Genomic DNA, 21,110 nt, shown 5'->3' with positions numbered 1-21,110 from the left:
GGATGTGCCTTTGTGATTTTGCTGACCCTTTTAAGTCTTTCTTTCTTAACACTTCAGTGGAAGCTTCTTCCCTCTTTGGCCTAAAAGTGAAAGACACGGTAGCCAGGTGTGAAAAGGACAGCAAGACCCTGTCTGCCATGGGCGTACATTTTTCTACCCCCCAAAGATCCTACTGTAGGAATCAGAGGAGTGGAAAGATGTGGCACAAGAAATCCCAGGATCCTTTTTGTGACACATGTAGCAAGTATACCCCCCGGGGCAGAGGGGGTAACTCATCTGGTAGATGCCCCTACAGAGGCAAAGGGGTCCACAAAACCAGGGATCCAGAGATTCTTTCTCTGGACAGCCCTACCAGCACTCCTGAAGAATGGCCCGATTGCTTTCCTCTGGAAGAAGTTGGGGGACATTTTCTCTCTGCACCACATTGCCTGGTAAACAGTAACCACAGATTTGTGGGTGCAGACTATAATTGCCAGAGGTTACCACATACCTTTCAATTTTTGCCCAAAGCCATTAAGGCACATTCTCGATGTTCCACCTAGTCAAAGGTAAGCAACAGCTCAAGAAATACGAAAGCTGTTTCAAAAAAGAGTCATCCAAGCAGTCCCACCAGACCAAATAGGATCTGGATTTTACTCAAGGTTCTTTTTAGTGCAAAAAAAGACAGGGGACTGGAGACTGATCTTGGATCTCAGCATTCTGAACAAATTTGTCAACCAAACAAAATTCTGATTCAGTCTATCTTACCCTTCCTGGAGAAAGACGATTGGATGTGCTCGACAGATCTTCAGGATGTGTATTATCACATAAAAATGGACACATGCTCAAGAAGATTCCTTCGCTTCCAGCTGGGAGCCAGTCATTACCAATTCCAGGCGCTTCCCTTTGGACTCTCTACAGCTCCCAGAATGTTCACCAAATGCATGGCAGTGGTAACAGCTCACTTGAGACTGCAAGTATTCCAACCGTTTCCCTACTTAGGTGATTGGTTCCTTACCGTTCCCCTCCAAGTGTCTACTGGTTATAGCTTTACATTACACTCTAGCACTAGCAAATTACCTAGGAATCTCAATAAACAGGGAAAAATGCAAGCTGACTCCTTCGCAAATCCTGGAATTCATAGGAGCAACTTTCAGTACTCAGTCTTGCCTAGTCGACCTTCCAAATCACAGATTAGAAAGACTGAGGTCCCAACTCCGAGTAATACTCTCCCAAGACAAAATTCCAGCTCAGACTGTCCTTCAACTGCTAGGTTCAATGGCAGCATCAATTACAATAATTCCCCTGGCAAGACTGCACATAAGACTCCTTCAATGGCTCCTACTAACACAGTGGTCCCCTTCGAATCACCCTATGTCCTTTCAGATCCGCATAACAAACATATGCAAACAAGATTTGACTTGGTGGGTGAAGCCACAAGAAGACCTATGGAGTCGTCCTTTCTTCCCACCTCAGCCCAAGGCCATAATGGCCATGGACACTTCCCTGATAGGGTGGGGTGGGGGGGCACTTCCAGGGAAAGACAGTCCAAGGCACTTGGTCCCCTGTGGAAGCCAATCTGCATATCAGTGTTCTACACCTGATGGCAGTGCTTCTAGCACTGCATGCATTTCAATTTGTCCTTTCGTCAGGGACAATTGCTATCCAGTCCGATAACATGTCGGTGGTCTGGTTTATCAACAAACAAGGGGGAACAAAGTCCAACCCATTGTGTCGAGAGGCCATGAGAGTTTGGCAATGGGCGATAGCTTCCAACCGCTTTCTGATAGCAATGCAGATTCCCAGGGTTTCCAATGTGATTGCAGACAAACTGAGTAGATGCATCCTCCTGCCTCATGAATGGTCCCTCAGTGCAACCATAGCACCGAAGATCTTCAGCCAGTGGGGCCAGCCTTGCTGCAACCTATACGCCTTACCAGCAAATCATTAATGCAGCAGCTACTTTGCCCTAATCCCCCCGCAAGGTGGAGTCCCCAAGGGATGCTGTAATACATGATTGGTCCACAGGATTCTTTATGCTTTCACTCCCCTTTCCCTGATTCCACAATTTCTAAAGGAGGCCCTTCAGTTGAGAAGCAGAGTAATCCTCATTGCACCCTACTGGCCTCGACAAGTTTGGTTCCCCTTCCTTTAGCCTCACCTAGTACACCAACCATGGATTCTGGATCCAACTCTGGAATTACTGTTGCATCCACAGGGGTTGATACACCCAAATATATCCAGTCTCAGTCTCAAGCTGACAGCTTGGTTTCTCCACTTCCAGTTATTACCAGGCAGAATAACCTTACCTCTCCTGTACATAACATTCTTCTGGCTTCACACAAACCATCCACCAGGAAAATCTACCTTAGCAAGTGGAAGAGATTCCTTTTTTGGTCCTGACAGAAAGAGCTAGACCCCTGTTCAGCCCCTGTTAGTGTGGTATTGGATTATTTGTCAAGCCTTCTTCATTCAGTAGTGGCAGCCTCCACCATTCAAGTGCATTTGGCTGCTATCTCAAACTTCCACAATGGATTCCAAGACTCATCTTTAATTTCCCATCGTCTCTGTATAACTTTCTTGAAAGGGGTCTTGCACATCAGACCACCCTTCAAAGAAACGATCGAACCTTGGAGTTTCACATTAATACTGCAGTCACTGACACAATCACCTTTCAAACCTGCTGCCACCTGTGATATAAAGTTCTTATCCTGGAAATCCCTATTTTTTGTAACCATCACCTCAGCAAGATGCATAGCCAAGCTTCAGGCCTTGTGCATAAAATATCCTTGCATGGTATTTCATAAAGACAGAGTATTACTGCAGGCTAATCCTTCCTGCCTGCCCAAAGTTATTTAAGAACTGACTATTAATCAGGCAATTGACCTACCAGTCTTTATTCCAAACTTCTCAAACAAAGGCGAATACTGCCTTCATTTACTGAATGTGCATAGACAGTTACACTTTTATCTAGACAGAACTAAATCAGTACGCAAAGTTGATCAGTTATTTGTTTGCTATTCAGGGCCAAAATTGGGAAACTCTGTTTCTAAGGTAACTTTAAGTTGTTAAGAAATTGTATATGCTATGTTTACCAACATAATACAATTCCTCTACCGAGCAAGGTCAAAGCACAGTCAATCAGATCAGTGGCGACTTCTGTTGTTTTTCATTCAAGGGCTTCAGTGTATGATATCTGTGTAGCTGCAACATGGGCTACCCCTCATAGCTTTATCACTCATTACAAATTGTATTTGGTCTCCAGGGGAAGAGCATCCTTTGGTTCAGTAGTGCTCAGGAACATCCTTCCATAGTGACTCTCAGGACATAAAGTAGCTAGGGACTCTGTCCCATCAATAAGGAATGAATGAAGATTAACAACATCAGATAAAGAAGTTATGTTCATACCATAACATTCTATCTGTGTTGTTCATCATTCATTCATTCATTCCCACCCTCATTCCCCCCTCCTGGAGGTTCGGATTTGGTCCAAATCTCGCATTAGGGGACCTGCTCAGAAAAATCCTGTGCTTTATTTATCACAGGCAAATGCGATCTGAGGTAACAGGGAGCGGGGCACTATGGGTAAAGTTTAGCTCGAGAGTTTTTTTGGCTTCCACAAGCTTTTTATAAGGCCGACTCGGTTCCAAGGATGGAACCAGTGCCCATCAGTAATAAATGAATGAAGATGAACAACACAGATGGAACATTATGGTAAGAACATAACTTCTTTTTATTCATGCAAAGATGCATGGTGCAGCCTGTGCTTCTACTAAGTGCAGTTTAATTTTGTCTTATTATTACTTTCAGAAAACATGGTCTCCTAGTCATTGAAAGAAATAAGTATTCTGTTTTTATTGTTCTTTATCAGATTGTTTCCAAGGAGACATGAGAACCAGATACAGAGTTGCTTCCAGAGGCACTCATTTATTTGCTAAATAATGTTCTTTTTTCTTCTCTTAAAACTTGTTACTAGAGCAAGCCAAGGGCCTTAATCCAATCATTCCTTCATGCAAAAGTGAAAAAAGCACATCAATTTTTCTTGAATCCTGCTCTTTTTACCAGACTTTTTTTTTATGTTGCTGTGCCTACATTTCTTAAAAATAAACATGGAGAAAGGAAGAAGGAAAAACAGGGGTACTTGTTTACTTTAGTATTTCCATAACACTCGAAAATAACTAAGAAAACTTTATAGCATGCAGATTATATCATGCATTATAAAAACACTACTGTTAAAAAAATAAATTTTTGTTTTACTTAGTTAATTCTTTACTTCCTTTTCGCCTCCCCTAAATGTTCTTCCAAACATATATTGTATGAAGTACAGCACATTCTTTGGAGTCCCCTACAATTTTATAAAGCTAAAAAAAAATCAGTATTTCCAGGTTTTCCTGTTCTGTCATGTTTCACCAATATAATTAATGCTTTGTAATCCCACACTTTTCATTTTCAACACAGATTCTACTGTCTTCCACTTTTAGTACTTTGTCCTTCTGCCACAGTTTTGTCAGAATCAACTCCTTCTGCTGGCAGGATTGCATCTTTCCTATTAAAGGTTTAGGTTGCTTTTTCATGGCCAGGTTTGGAGCATACACATGATGTGCTCTTTCAATTAACAACTTATGCTGTGAAATACCAGTCTAGTTGCTTATTTGTTGTTTCATAAAATTAATACAGTCTGTTCCTCTCAGCCTGTCTGATACAGCAGGAAATCTCAGGTTTTCCCTAGGTGTTCAGTCCCCTAATTAAATTAATTTTTAAAACATCTCTTCTTGAACAGTCTCATGTTCAGCCAGCCTTTTCTTCATTTTGACCTCTGATCTTTGCAGTTTTATCACCTCATCTGAATATCTTTTTAAAGTCTGCACCATTTTTTCCAGTCTTTTGTTATTTGAGTTGATATACTCTTTCAGTGTTTTATTTATTTTAATCAGCTCTGAGTACATTTGCCTTATTTTTTTACTCTAGGTTACTTGAAATCATGTCTTGTACCAAAGCTGGAGTTGGCACTGCAGGGTCAAGGTGTAGTGGCAGTTTTAAACCTCTGCGCCAAACTGCCAGACCAAACAATGGTTTATAATATGACATTAAAAATAGTTCACAACAGGCTAGAATATTTCTAAATGGCTAATTTAGATTTGCCCTCACAATAATACTGCACCATTGAAATAAGAGAGAGAAAGAGATGTTCTAGAACTTAGCTGATATGTTGATAACTATTTTTTAAATTGTGGATGAAAAGAAAGATATGTGTGTATACATATATGTATATATCTATATATATATAAATATATATATATATATATTTATATATATATATATATATATATATATATATATATATATATATATATATATATATATATATATATATGTATATATATATATATATATATATATAAATAAATGTATGTGTGTCCCAATGCCTGTGCATATTATATATACCAACTCCGAGATTGCATTATGTGAGGAAAAGGGTAAATTTCCTGATCCACACTGTACCACGATCTCCATTTTCAATGCCAAACTTGTAATAATGAATCAGGCTATACATTCACTGTTATAAGTTTGTGATGTTTCATTTCGGCATTGTGAAATTTTAAAAATGGCGCATTTGAACACACTTTGAAGAATTGCCTTTCAACATTTTGATAGTAAACCAGTAAACCATATATATATATATATATATATATATATATATATATATATATGTGTGTGTATGTATATGTGTGTATGTATATGTGTATGTATATATATATATATATATATATATATATATATATATATATATATATAGTTACGATCAGGTCTCTGTTAGTAACCATGTTATCAGGTGTCTGAGACCGAATTGATTATAATTGTTGAACATGGAGTTTTATCTAAGAGAAAAGTGCTTACCACCCAGGTAAAGTCAGTACCCCTCCTCCTAACATCCCTCACTCCTCTGAAAATATTGCTACTTCATTCAACACTCACGTCACATAAACCATGCTATCACTAGCTAAACAACACAACCCCCCTCCCCTCCAACCTACACCTTCAACTAGTAATCTCCCCACTGCCTTCTCTTTTTCTCCGGTACCTACCTCCAACATAAAAAAACTCTTAACTAAACTTAAGCCCACCAAATTAGCAGCAGACAACCTCCCAACTGAATACCTACAAATCGCAGCTAATGCTTTGGCCTACCCAGTATCCATCTTGATTAACCGATCTCTGTCCTCAAGTTACGTTCTCACACTGTGGAAAGTATCACATGTAATTCCCCTCCACAAAGGTGGCCCCCTCCACAGAACTAACCAATTACTGCCCCATAGCTATTCTCTCTCCACTCTCCAAAATACTAGAGAGATGCATACACTCTCAGGTCTCAGACTACCTCCCTACTAACAACCTCCTTTCCAATACTCAGCATGGTTTCCGACCAAACCATAGCACCATCACTGCCTTACTCTCCTTTACTAACACTATCCTTCAGCATAAAAACAATGGCTATCTCTCCTCTTCTACTTTCCTAGACCTATCTAAAGCATTTGACATGGTCCCACACAAACAACTTATCTCTGTCCTCAATAACCTATCCTTCTCACAGTAAGTCACCAACTGGTTTCAGAGTTACCTGTCTGACCGCCAACAATCCATTGTATGGCAGAATGACATATCTCCCCAACTACCTGTCTCCATAGGGGTTCCCCAAGGATCCATCCTTGGACCCCTACTCTTCTCTATTTTCACAAACAATCTAGCCTCTGCCACCACACATGGCACACACTTACAATATGCAGATGACTCCACCATCATCTTCTCAGCCCAGTCCCTACCCAAACTGCAAAAAGTCACACAGGAAGCATTTTCCTCTGTTGAAACTTGGTTATCCAATGCCCAATTAATACTCAACCCAAACAAAACTAAACTACTCATCTTCCAACTCACCAAACATACTCAAAACAACTCTCACTTTAACATCACAGCAAAAGACACCACCACTGTATACCCAACTGAACACACCAAATTGTTAAGAGTGGAAATGGACAATAAACTAAAATTTGACATTCACATATCCATAACCATAAAAAAAGTCCACAAAAAACTAGGAGCGTTATACAGAAATAAGCAACTTCTCACCAAAGCAGCAAAGATTTCAATAGCAAATTCCCACCTTATATCCACCCTACTTTATGCCTCTCCAATATATACCAACCTAAGGCAATGCAGTCTAAACAAGCTAGAGACCTGCTACAACAAAATTGTCAAATTCGCCACAGGGCAGCCTACCATAGTCACCACTGTCTCTCACTTGCTGAACTGGGCTGGCTTGAACTCCCTCATCTCCTTCAATGGTATCTACTATCACTCACCTACAAACTAGTAAACCATCCACTAAATTTCCCATCCCTCCAGAATCTACTCCAAGCCTATCGCACCACCAGACCACTAAGATCCAACAACAAAAATCACTTGCAGATCACTAAAGCCAATAACTCTGTTGGTGAAGCACTATTCTCTTGCACCATAGCCAAATTATGGAACTCCCTCCCTCCCACAATTACATCCGTACCTTCATACACCCACTTCAAAACTTTACTAAAACGCACCTGAAAACATGCTGGATATGCACTTGCAACTCCCACTCTAATATCACCCACCCCATCCAACCACTACCTTTCTTTCCACCCCACTACCTACCTTGATTATAGCAAGCTCAGATGCTCATAAGCCTAGTACTTATTATACAGCAGGAACTTCGTATTGTAACATTTGTTAATGTCTGTTATGTACTTCGCAGATAAAGATTCTAGTTGTCTACTGATGTACTATGTTCATTTGTAAATATGTTTGTAATTAATTGCTATGTTAAATTGTTAATCGCTGTGTAATCCAATGTAACTACTGTCTGTTTGTTTAACAGTGGAGCTTTTCTCCCCGGGCCTCTGCTGAAAATGGACCTACTTCCAGTCGGATACTCTTGGTCAACAAATGTAAATAAATAAATAAATAAACTGGCTTTGAAAGCCTGTAAAGCACTTAGCAAGTGACCAAATAGACAGTGAGTAAATATAAGTGGAAGAAAAAGTCAGTGAACGGTTTATTTAGTTAAATAAGTTGCATACTGATGTCTGTAAATTTCCCAAAACAAAAATACGGGGTAATATATTTAATGACATTTTAGGGTGAAGAAACATCCCTTTCATGAGACCTGACCTTAACAGTGCTTAGGAAGACCTCTGAAAGTGCTATTATGGTCAGGTCTCGTGCTGCAGAAGAGCTTTATAAGTTTGCTTTTTTCCAGGTTTGGAGCATAATTACGGCACTCCATGCACTTCAGATACATACATATATGTATCTTTTTTAATATGTTTTTTATTCTTCTGGTTTGTTTTATTACATCACAGCAAGAAACTATTAGTTAAAACAAGTGCAGTTAAGTCAGTTGCACATGCAAGTGCTATGTTAATGATATGCTAATTAATTCTGCTAGTCACTCCGTCAGAGATCCGTATATTCTTAAGCTGTGGAATACTACAGCCGTAGTCCCACTTTATAAGCACCTGGCATGCTTTTAATAATTTTAATTTTATTGTCCTGTCCACCTATCAAGTATTCTTATGCAGCACATTGACATCCACCTTGCCAATGTTAAAATGACTGTAAAGTCTGTTGTCTTCTCTCAGACACACACACAACACAGCATTAGTCCTGGACAGTGACTGAAACTTCTACTTTAACACTTCTTAACAACTGTATGGTAAACTCAGCTTTCACTGTACAGAGCGTTCACTATTTTTGGACTTCTCAGAAGCATTTATAATCCATAACACTGGTGCACAGAAAAACATTACATTAAAGGATGGTGACACTGTTCTCTCTCATTAGCAAATTATTGCTGAATTGTTAAGGGAAATTTTCTACCTTGAAGCTCTGTTCTTCAACACTAGTACTAATTTGCAAAACAAGACTAATGCTATTTTGTACCCCCTGACTACTGAAGAAACAGTTTTACTGGCATTGATTAAAATAAAGGTTGACCCAGCATCAGGGCTGGGTGGGCAGAATGAGGATTTTTTCATCAAAGTTAAAGCACTATATTCATTTTTCCAACATATCTGTTACAGACCTCTTTAGAAGCCTGTTGTGTTCCTGAGGCATGGTGGGAGGCAGAAGTTGTTCTTGCTCCCAAGGGCAAGACTGCTGGCACTGTGCACAACTTCAGAAATATAAACCTTGTGTATATTCTAAGGAAGTGCTTTGAAAAGGCTTCTTTAATCATGTAGCCTTCAGATTGTGCCTCAAGTTTAGTCAACATGGATTTACTTCTGGTCAGTGTTACATAACTAATCCAGTAAGTATTTTAATTATGGCTGATGCTTTGGATGAAAAATTATTAGTGAAGCTTTTATTGCTGTTTTGCATTTTCCTATACTTAAGAAACTAAGAAACTTAACCCATATGTATAAAACTGAATTTTTAACTGGCTGAGACTCGGAGAGAGTAGAGTCAGAATACAGGATACAGTTTCCAACAGCAGAAATATGCAAAAGATGTGCTCCAAGGTCCCTTACCAGTTCCTTATGTATTTAAAATACTCATGTGAAGTGTACCACCCTCTAGACAAGTCTGGATGAGTAAATCTGACTCTATAAAACAGAGTTATGGCAACTAACCTGGAAGAATGGAAGTTGAGTGGACGGTACTGAGCCGTTTTACATTTTATGCCAAAAAGCATCCAGTTATACATCTTTGGCAGAATAATAAACAGTACCAACACTGCATTAATAGTGACGTTTTGCATTCAGATGAAGTTGTCAAAGACCTTGGTGTCATTATGGACAGGAACCTGAGGGACTCCACTGGTGACTGCTTTGTTTATAGAGTAAATTTAGACACCAAAATCATTAGCAGTTCAACACACATCACACCTCTCCAAGGCCATTGCAATGCTCAAAATCCATCATATGCTGGGGTTCTAAATATTAACCTGCCTAAAGCTCAATGACCTCCAAAACAGAATGCACACAAATCACGCTCAGCATATATTAAGCCTACTTGATCACATAGCACAAGGAGTCCCAGTGTCACAGATGCTGAGCCCGTAGGGCAGGCATTGATCCAACTAGACATGCTTGTTGTAGGTGACTTCACTGTAAGACATACAGGTATGCCTCTTACCAGGCTGAGCAAGGAAAGAGTGACAGCTGCTTGCCTGGTGCCAGGATCCATCAGATTACTTATACATTTAAGTCCTTGAACAAGTACCAGTATGACTTTCTCATTGTTCGTGCTGGTGTCATTGACTTGAGGTGTACCTCCTTGGATTATATGAAGAAAGGTGTAATGGAGCTCTCAGACTGGGAGTTCTAGGCAGGTATGAGCCTAGTATTGAGCAGGATTCTAACTTCCCCAAGGTTGATGCCGTGATATGAACAAAATATAATTGACTTCAATAGTTGGCTTAGTTTTTGATGTCATTCATTAGGGTTCCAGTATTTGTCTGCTTGAGAGGATACGATCAACAGACACTGTGCTTCACTAAGGATGACCTGTATCTGTCCTCTCTAGGGTTTTGAATATTGGCAAATACATCGTTCACCTCATACTGTTTTTTTTTTAGGGATTGGTATCCTGATAAACCTAACAACATAAAGGAACAAGCAAAGGAAAATATGAAGGTGTTACTGATCAGTATTAGGAGCCTGAACAAGAAACTCCACTCTGTACATGCCATTCTCATTCTGGAAGTGAAGTCTTTAAAAGTGAAGTCAGAGCAGTGGCTGAGACATGGTTTAAAATAACAGAGAGCACTCCATCTGTGCAGGGCTGTAACACCTTCCACACGTTTAGATCAGCTACTGCTCAAGAGTGGAAACAAACTTGGAGGTGTATCAGTCTATATCCAGAAGACACTCGCGTCAAGGCTGGTAAACAGCATGATGTGCTAGAGCTTCTTAATGTCTAAATAACTATTAGAAAGGTCATGTACCATATATTAACTAGCTATAGAACTCCCTGTATCACAAAAGAAAGCCACAGTTCCTACTAAAGGAAATAGAATCACTCAGTATTAAACCCAATACAATTTTCCTAGGTCATCACACTATCCGAGTATAGACTGGGAAATCTACACCACAACCACTAGTGCACAAGCAATACAATACAAATGTCAATACAAATACCCTTAGACATAGTACCAATAGGGGTAATAGCATCTTGGATCTTGTCATAACTAATATGGGAACATCTTAAGCAGTCTCCTTCAAAATAAAACTGAAACCAGAGATCTCTTCCACACAAGTTATCTTTAGAAATTTCTTTAAGATAAAATACGTATTCCTAAGTGATAAATTGTCAAGCTTCAAATTCCCAACAAACCCAGTTAACTCCACTGAATATGCAGAAGTGTACACCACCAGAGTATACCAGCATGTAAACAGCTGCATAGATGCAGGGAAAACCCCAGAAACAAACCCATGTGGTGAAACCATAATGTCAACAAGCTTAATAATAAAAACAAAAAATAATTTTGACCAAAAGTAATGAGTAATTCCCAAATGTTAGAACCCTTGTCACTGAAATAAACAAACAACACAGGAGCTTAATAAAATCTGCAAAAGCCAAGTTTGAGGCTAAAATACTGTAGCTACTCAAGCCAAAGACAATCACAAGGCATTTTTTAATTATGTTCATAATATCAAAAACACAATGCAGCTGACCTGATCGTGAACACTGAGGCTGAAGATATAGTGAAACCCCTGGCTGATAACTTTAACTCAAACTTTACCCCTCTCTTCCTCCATCTATCTTTCAAGATATGCCTGAAACTGTAAAGTGTAACCTGCCAAATTGAGTCAAAAATGGACTGTTATCAGTGCAATGATAATGTCCATATATTTGTAGATAACTGTCAGTTTATTTATATAAAACTTAGTTCTTTCATCCCAGACAACATACAAAGGGACTTCATCAGAGTTGTTTTACAGTATGACATCACTTCCTATGTACATTTAATCAAGTTGATCAATTAACCCATGAAAAACATCAATTATAGTTAACAACTTAAGAAAACACTTTGTTGCACATTTCATGTTATATTTCTTTAGCCTTAATTTTAAGAATACTAATAATAGAAACGCTGTCATTTATGCCTGGCTTCATAGCAATGTTAAGATGTATTTGCCACATTAACTCTCTCTCATTTCAAGCAAATCGTCGTTATCACCTCCCCCCTTGTTAATATTTACCCTATTATGAAAAAAAAAACTTATTAAAGGAAACCAGAGCAATGAATGTTTATACAAAGCATTGTTATCCTTGTTTTTTTTAATATCATAGATGTGTTTGTAGATTCTCTCTTTTAATTTTCTTGTAGTTTTGCCCACATAAAACACTGAACATAAAATGCATGTAGCCAAATAAATCACCTTACTTGTGTTGCAATTACATTTCCCTGGGCATTTTAATGACCTTTCCCCTCCTTCAACCACAACATAGGGACCATCATTTATATATTTACAATATGTGCAGTGACCGCACTTCATCATTTTTGAAACCGGGTAACAATTTGTCTTATTAGTGAAATTTTCCAAATCATTCTTGATATTTCTTTCCCTACTACATACTATAACAGGTATATTCCCTAGTATACATTTAAATTCATCTGTGAATATGATGTTCCAACAATTATATGTAATTTATAACACATTTGGGGCTACTTTATTAAATGGAATTGTCGTATCCCCATTTTTTAAAGGGAACTGAAACATTGTTTGTCTCTCCTTAACATCTGCATCTACTAAATTGTGTACTTTTCCTACCAAACCCAAAATAAGGGCATGTTTGTCATTTCTTCCTTTTATAATTTCAGTTTTCATCAAATTCAAAAGGGCAACAGGATAACTTCTTTCTCTAAACATATTAATTAAAGTATCCAGTTCTAGTTGAAATGTTATGTCATTTGAGATTAAACTGAATAGATGTATAATCTGCCCTTTGACAGTACTTCTCTTTTGAGAGAAGGGGTGACAAGTGTAAAAGTGCAAAAATGTATTTAAATCTGTTTTTTTATGATAAATATTATATAATATATACTGGATTTGAACTTGCTGTTACCTTTACTTTACAAATAGTCACATCCAAAAAATTATGTTTTTCAGAATCCTAAACTGAAGTGAATTTTAAAAAGTCTGTAGTACTGTCCAAATATTTAACAAATTTCTCAAAAGAGGATGTATCGCTCCTCCATAGAACAAAAATGTCCAAAAACCTAAAGTACCTATGGATTTGATTCATAAAAGGGGAATTAAATACAAATCGATGTTCCCAGTCTGCTAGTACTAAATTAGCATATATCCCCATGGCTACACCTGAAATCTGTTGAAAAATTCCCTTTCAGGATAAACAAAGTTGTTCGTTAATACCAAATCTACAAATTACATTATAACAAAAAATTCAATGCCCTTCAACTGTCCATCTCTGTGTAAGCTGTTAAGAGAAAAAAACCCATTCCCAGCTTATGGAGAATCACAGAAAATAATGCCTGCTTTAGCATATTATCTGTCCAAACACATGCAACAACTTGAATGCCCACAAAGGTACATTACTAAAAGGATACATGGCCTAAACAACATGTGTGACACCCGTGCCCTGGCCCAGAAATCAAGGAGCCTCAATCCTCATCACTAACATTAGTGAGGGGCATCCATAGGGAAAGGATAATAAATACACACACACAGTAAAGTACGATTTCCCTTAAGAGCACACAGAGATCATAGTCAGTCTGGGGCTGGTTTCTCCCTTTCTCTCCAGGTCCCCAATAAGACTCCCCACTTGCACAGCTATAGGGTCCAGATCTCAGCCTAGTGGGCAACCTAAAACCTCCAGCACCCTCTCTGTCCAACCAGTGCTTCATGTCCCTGACCATGTAGTTGACACACACACTTTGAGATAACAGTTATTTATAACCACATAGACACTCCTGTGGAAGGCTGGCACAGCTTCCCCAGCTGTGCCCCTTTTCTGCCCAGTCAAAAAGGTAGTACCAGCTGCCACCACCCACTAATATCAGCTACTCAAAGGCCCTTCTGAAAGGGTGTCCAATTATTACTGTGCAATATTAACCAAATGGTAAGTGTGACTGAACAGTCAAGGCTTATTAGAGTGACTTGGTATAGTATCTCCATATACATGCAATGTACTCTTAGAACTTAAATTATTTCTACACAAAACAGCCACAGTTGAAAGGTTTAAAATATTTAATAATAAATAATAAAAACACAAAACAATACTTCTTACTACACAGTGCTTGTCAAGAGTTCAGAGATCACACAGAAATAATTAAAATAATACCGTAGAAAAGTTCTGACATCAACACAGAAATACACTTAGTCAAATCTTCATAATTCCTAGCTATTTCTAAGAGAAAACACAGTTCTGAATAACTTACATCTAGAAACAGGCAGTGCTGGTGATGTTGGATGTTCTCAAGACTCGGTACAGTATCACTATATACATTCAATGTACTTTTAGAGCTTAAATAATCTCTACACAAAATAGCCACAGTTGAAAGGTTTAAAAATATTTAATAATAAATAATACAAACACAAGACAATACTTCTTCACTATACAGTGCTAGTGAAGAGTTCAGAGATCACAGAACAATACTTAAAATAATATGTAGAAACGTTCTGACATCAACACAGAAAACACTTAGTCTAATCTTCATAATTCCTAGCTATTTTTAAGAGAAAGCACAGTTCTAAATAACTTACATCTAGAAACAGGCAGTGCTGGTGATGTTGGATGTTCTCAAGACAAAATGCTCAGAGCTCTGTGATTCTTTCTCTTTAAATTGATAACACAGAGCTGCTTCACATGACATCATTCTTTACACTCTCTGGTGTTCCCAGAAACTACATTTACATTATTTACACCTGGTCAGAAACCAGAGCAATAAAGGACATTTATACATGCAAATTCTAGCCATTAACTCTGGTCTTAAAACAGTAGGCAGGATGCCTCCTTCTAGACATATCGGCTCTGAATTTTGGCATCAAAGAATTGACTTATCAGCTGTTACAGCAGAGTGCACTGTTGTTACATTTTTGCAGTTCAATATCCAATGCAGTCTTTTCACATTTAAGAGAACAAGCTTGTGGCTTACATTAATATTTACAAATGATAGAATTATCTACAAAATTCTATCTGGCTAGGCTGGCAGTCTTCACCTATCTTCACAACATGTCCTACATGGACCAACTCAAGGGCCTGTCACTATACTCAGTATCCTACAGACTGCTAAGAAGTTACCTGCGTCTGGCGTACAAGGTGTCCTCTGATGGATTTAATGCGTGACAGCAAGTCAAATGCCATCAGAAATAATCATTCTAGGGATCTAAAACTTTTCTGCAACATCAGCAGAATAGTTTGGAGGGACAGGTGTATATTGCAGAGGATGCCATTGCTGTAGCATGGACTCCCCATCCGTATAAAACAAAGTTCATTACTGTCCATTTTCAAGTGCGACTTAGATGGGAAACAGAAAATTTATCACAGGACTGCTGCCTGTACTACTAATGAACATAGGCAGCTCCTAAATCCTTTATCCAGTACATGGGTCCCCTCAAGTTATCTATAGTATGATCCCAATTATTTGCATTAAGGATAATATATAATTATTGACCATGGGATGGGTAAGGCCAATCTATAACTAAATGGGATAGGTTATTTTCAGCACAGAAAAGGAAATTTGTTAGGTTTAAAATGGCCCACTAGGGCAGCTAGTCACTTACCTATGAACCTACTATGAGCTTATGTGCCATCTCTGTCTCTCTGTGAACAGTGCTGCATAGTTTGTGCTGAACTTTGGGTTGGGAGAGCTACTGAATTTTAATAAACTATCACTTATTTATTCATTTGTATTTATTTTATTTTACATTTGTTGAACGGGAATAGTCCGACTTTACTAATAATAGCCCTTTTTCAGTGAAGGCCCAGGGAGAAAAACTCCTAAAACATTATACAATACATTGATATTAAATATTCAGAAGCTCAAAGAAAAAAAATTTACATATATCTTATACAGAAAGGCAAACTACACTTAATAGGGTGTAGTTGGCTTTGGAATAGTTTCTAACTGTTATACGGTTTGCTGGAGTTACCAAGTTGATTTTTATTTCAAAGGAGACAGCTTTGTAGTCTAACCTCACCAGTGAGGGCATGACACTGGGTGGGGATTGGTGGGTGTAGCTCTCTCCCATATTGGTGAGTACCAGATCCAGAATATTTGAACCTCTGGTGGGTGTGAGCACTATCTGGTAAAGGGTATTTCTGTTAAAAAAATTCCAGGAATTGTTGTGCCTGCAAGTATGAGGCAGTGTATGTTTCCCAGTCTATAGAGGGAGTAGTTAAATTCTCCCATGAATAGCCTATTTGGTTTAATGGTGAGAGTCTCCAGTAGGCCTATGTGCAAGCTATGGGATTCTAAGGGCATGTAGGATGACCTATAGCTTGCTAAGATATGGTATGGGGCTTTGTCTGTGGTGATTTGCATGTGAATAAATTCCAGGGTATCATCCTACTTAACCAGCATAGAGTTTTGCTTGTTGCTAATATAGATTGACACTCATCCACCTTTTGGCCTTGTCTGTGCGGCTGATGGTCTAAATGTCTGACAAAACTGCTGGAAACTCAAAAAATTATAATTAAAAATACAGTAAATACTACTTTTTATAGGGGGTGTGGCAAGCCCCCTGCATACCTCCCGCACTCTTTGATCAGTCTACTACGCAACTGCCTAAGCGCACACACACACATACACACACACACACACATATATATATATATATATATATATATATATATATATACACATATATATATATATACACACACACACACACACACACACACACACACACACACACACACACAGATTTTGTGATTCTGAAGTTTAACATTTCTCTAGTTTCTGCATTTGCATTTTTTATGGCAGTAATTTAAAATATGTCACTACATAAACAAGCAACCATTTAATTTGTTTTGGTTTCCTTTTAATAGATGGAGTCAAGCAGGAAGGCAACTGAAGCAAAAGCAATATATGAACTTTCAATCCTTGCAGGTTTCCTGACATTAAGGCCGAAAAATAGGATAGCACAGTTCAGATGTCAAAGATAATATTGATTTAATGTTGTACATTTTGTTTTCATAAATATTGTTTATAACATCTTATTTATTTGTATCCATTGGGATATACTTCATGAAATAAAATATAACATTATTTAAACCATGTATTACTTTAGATAAATAGCATACTATAATGTCTCAGCAAATGTATTATTCACTTTAAAGAGATGGTCTTCCATTCCTGTATTATTATTTTTCAGATCGGAACCTATTGCTAAAATGAGTGCATGCTTAAATTGTATTATTTTTCATAAATGTAATGTTTTAGTAATGTTTTGATCATGTTTATGCTTACATCCAGGTTGACATAGATGTTGGCAATTTTCACAAACATTGTGAACCATAATCCCTGAATACCTTTACAGTACACCTGATACTCTTCCAGTAAACAGTTATAACTTTTGTAAATCAGTCTTTGCCTGTATGTGTTAGCTCACATGATTAATAATACCTAGAGAAGTAGCACGGCTGTGGAGGAATCTATGAAACAGCACCATGGAAGATTTATGTCGATGCCATTTCCTTCTCTCAAGATCATAGACACCCACCTAAATACGTATGTACTTTGATAAAGGTCTGATTGTTTATAAAATTAATTCTAGTCTCACTGCAAGTTTAGTCTGTGTTGGGAAAGCAATGCAATCCAGCTTTACTCATTTTTATGCTTATCTGTATCGTCTTTCTTTTTGAGAAGCTGAAATTCATTCTTTCTTTGATCTTTGTGCCTTATCAGTTGCAGTTCACATATATAATGTGTTGCTCAACGTTCATGCTTTGCTTTTTGCCTAAGCTTACTTCAGTGGTATAAAGTACAATAACAAATAAGTGGTTTGTTACTGCATCAGCAAATTATTGCTGCTCTGGAACTTAAATGCCAACAGCATGGTAATAAACAGAACTGATATGAGCCACTATAACATAAATAAATCAGTAGATTACCGAATTAAATAATGAGATATAGTTATGAATCTGAAGGAACAAAGCTTCAAATAAAATATATAACAAAAGACCTTTTCTTTAAAGTGTGATAGTTGATCAGTTTGATCATATAGTAAGCACTTAATTGTGCATATATTTTTGGTAAGGCTCAGGAAGTAGAGAATTACTCTCTCTAAAATGTAAAATTCCATTCTATTAAACAAGAGTCCACAGCATGTGCAAAACATTCTTTAATAATTCAGTTTCAGTATTTTGTTGTACTTTCACTGTAGATGTTGTTATTATGGATGTTGTAATGTTAAATAAAGCTACGCTGCTATTTTTATTCTGTATTCTGTGATTAATTCCAGATGGTTCATATTCAGTGATAATAAAAGTTAGAGGGACTGATTTTTCAAAGTGATACATTGTATAATATGCAGCAAATGTAGCCCTTTTTGCTTATGTACTGTGTTCTACTTTGCAGTAATTTCTGTATTTCAGCTGCAATGATAGAAACTTGTTTAATATTATATTCAGGATCATCTATACTGACTTCTTCAGTCTTTCTGTAAGTTGTATTATGTTTTTGGTGGGTAGTGATAAAGCAGCTGAATGAATATGGTTGAACAAAGCTGACATTGCAGAAATTCCATATTATATAGCAGTAGTTAATGAACAGACAACTCAAAATGCAGGTCATGAAATGTTGTACACAGGTTATACGCACTTTTTAAGTTAAACAGCATGAAGAAATGTAGATAAGAAATTTGGAAATGTCACTTGTACAGTAATTAAGGAACCCTCTAGAAAACATAACACACTGTATGTGTGCTGAAATATGAAGAGCATAATTTATGTGTAGAATAATGGTGTTTATATCCTTGGATTCTTGTGCGTGTGTGTGTCTCTCTCTCTCACACTCTCTCTGTCACACACATACACATGCTTCCTTTCTCATTGTTTCTGTGCCTCTGTTCTAGGTTTTGTAGGGTTAACACACACAGAATTTTAATCATTTAGTAACAGTATGGCAAAATAGATTTAACCATCAAGTACTCCTTTGAAAATCAGGGGTACTGTGGACCAGAATGACTTCTTCTGATGCTAAGCAGTGTCCATTCAGAGCTGAGGAAGATACATCAGGTGACCCACTTTAGAGTTTACTGCTCAGGTGCAAGATATGAGACATTTGTTTGAATCTTGATGACAGATTGAGACTTGGATTCTGTATCATACACTAAGTACTTCACTGTGGTGGCAAAACAAGATCTAGCATATGCCAATACATATCCTATGCTGCCTGTGGTGTGCACTTAGTCACATGTTCACCCTGGTCTGCCTGATATTTGGCAGTTACTTATTAGATGCTCAGATGAACTTGTGAGATATCCATTGTTCAGGGTTGTTGAAGGCTATGGGACTTCCTCCCCATTAGGAACCCCGTTGGGCTTCTAATGATGATGATGTTCTAAGATCTTTGTACTTGGTGGTCACCTATGCACCTCAGAACAAATTTGGTGCACACACACACACACACACACAAAACACAGAACACCTCCACTAAACCAAGTTATGCTGAGGTTATTAAGGGGACACTGTCTAATCTTTCCAAACTAACGACTAAGACACCTCAACCATTAGTTCACACAGGAACTCACACATATTCATCCTGCACACCCACAGCCAGATTACATGAATGGATGATTCACAGGGGTACAGACTATAAGACTTTTAAGGCCCACTAAGACTGCATGTACCAGTGTTACTGTTTTAATAATAGGTGACTTTGTTGTCAGACATATGAACAGCAGGCTGGATAAGAATAAGGTGACAACTGTCTTTTTGGTGTCAGGTTGAGGGTTGCAGCAAATGCTCTATGAGCCAGCCATCCTAACAAAGTTTTGATCTGTTTTGGCTGATGTGGGGGTAAATTACCTTAGGTGCTCCACCCAGAGGGACATTGAGAAGGGTATGATTGAGCTTCTTATGCAAGTGTCCAAAGCAGAGACATGCTAGCATTCTCTTTATTCCTGAGTTTAGTGTCTAGCATATCTTCAAACTTACTGGCAGTTTTGCGGGAGTACCAATATTTATCAAGGCTGTCATCACCTCACAACAGTTTCCTTGGGACACCAAATTTGAAAACCTAGATCTCCAAATCACCCTACACAAGAAATTACCCCTTCATAGCTAGCTATAAAACATATTCTATATCCTCGTATGGTTGTGATAGCTATCTTAACACCTCAGATGAATTATCCATCAATAAACTCTCAACTACATTGCCAGGGTTTGACATGACCAACACTTCTTTGACATTGTAAATTCTGTCTCCTCTGTACTTCCCCTCTACTGTGGGCCCCAGTAGTCTTGGTCTTGTCCTCACAAAAAAGACTTCTGACAGACTTCCACATCTGTCACCTTCCCTTTTTAAATCAGGCCACAAATCAGTGTCTTTTTCCATTAAAAATGATGTTACTTACCCTGCAAATATCTCTATGTTTAAGTCAAACCATCATCTGTTACTTATGTATCTCTTTCTCCCTCTCTCTCTGTGTGTGTATATATATATGTGTGTATATATATATATATATATATATATAGATATATATATATATAGATATATATAGATATATATATAGATATATATAGATATATATAGATATATATATAGATATATAGATATGGGTTACCTACATTTCATCAAAGGTTCATTTTGTCAAAAAGTGAAAAAGCCAGTACAGCTGATCGAAAATTACTGGCATTTTTATGTGAGATTGTAGAATAGCTGGGATTGGGGAATTTGCCTGTTGCTCCCTTCAGTGTGGTCTCAAAGTTGGTATATTTAATTAGCAGGTTTAAAGATGTTTTGGGTTTTTTTTTTCCATTCTTTTTTGTCTTGAATTTCTGAGATCCTTAATTTGAGGACCGGTGTTTTGACATTTTGATAAAATGTCATAAACAAACACACACACACACACACACATATATATATCTGTATATCAAAATCCCCCCCCCCCGTGTATATATATATA

The 21,110-nt window shown here is 37.7% G+C and overlaps 1 protein-coding gene across 1 annotated transcript in view; it reads left to right on the top strand.

Moving 5' to 3' along the window:
* Positions 1-18,418, top strand: part of LOC122815515 — a 487,439-nt gene extending 469,021 nt beyond the window's left edge. The window contains exon 6 of the mRNA XM_044088068.1: positions 17,029-18,418. Within this exon, the coding sequence (XP_043944003.1) occupies positions 17,029-17,145 (117 nt within the window). The 3' untranslated portion in view covers positions 17,146-18,418. The remainder of the gene's footprint in view (positions 1-17,028) is intronic.
* Positions 18,419-21,110: the final 2,692 nt, after the last annotated feature.

The sequence above is a fragment of the Protopterus annectens genome, chromosome 11.part0, assembly GCF_019279795.1.
Source record: "Protopterus annectens isolate FY-2018-M chromosome 11.part0, PAN1.0, whole genome shotgun sequence".
NCBI classification, from domain to species: Eukaryota; Metazoa; Chordata; order Ceratodontiformes; family Protopteridae; genus Protopterus; species Protopterus annectens.
This window is presented reverse-complemented; position numbering and strand designations above follow the sequence as displayed.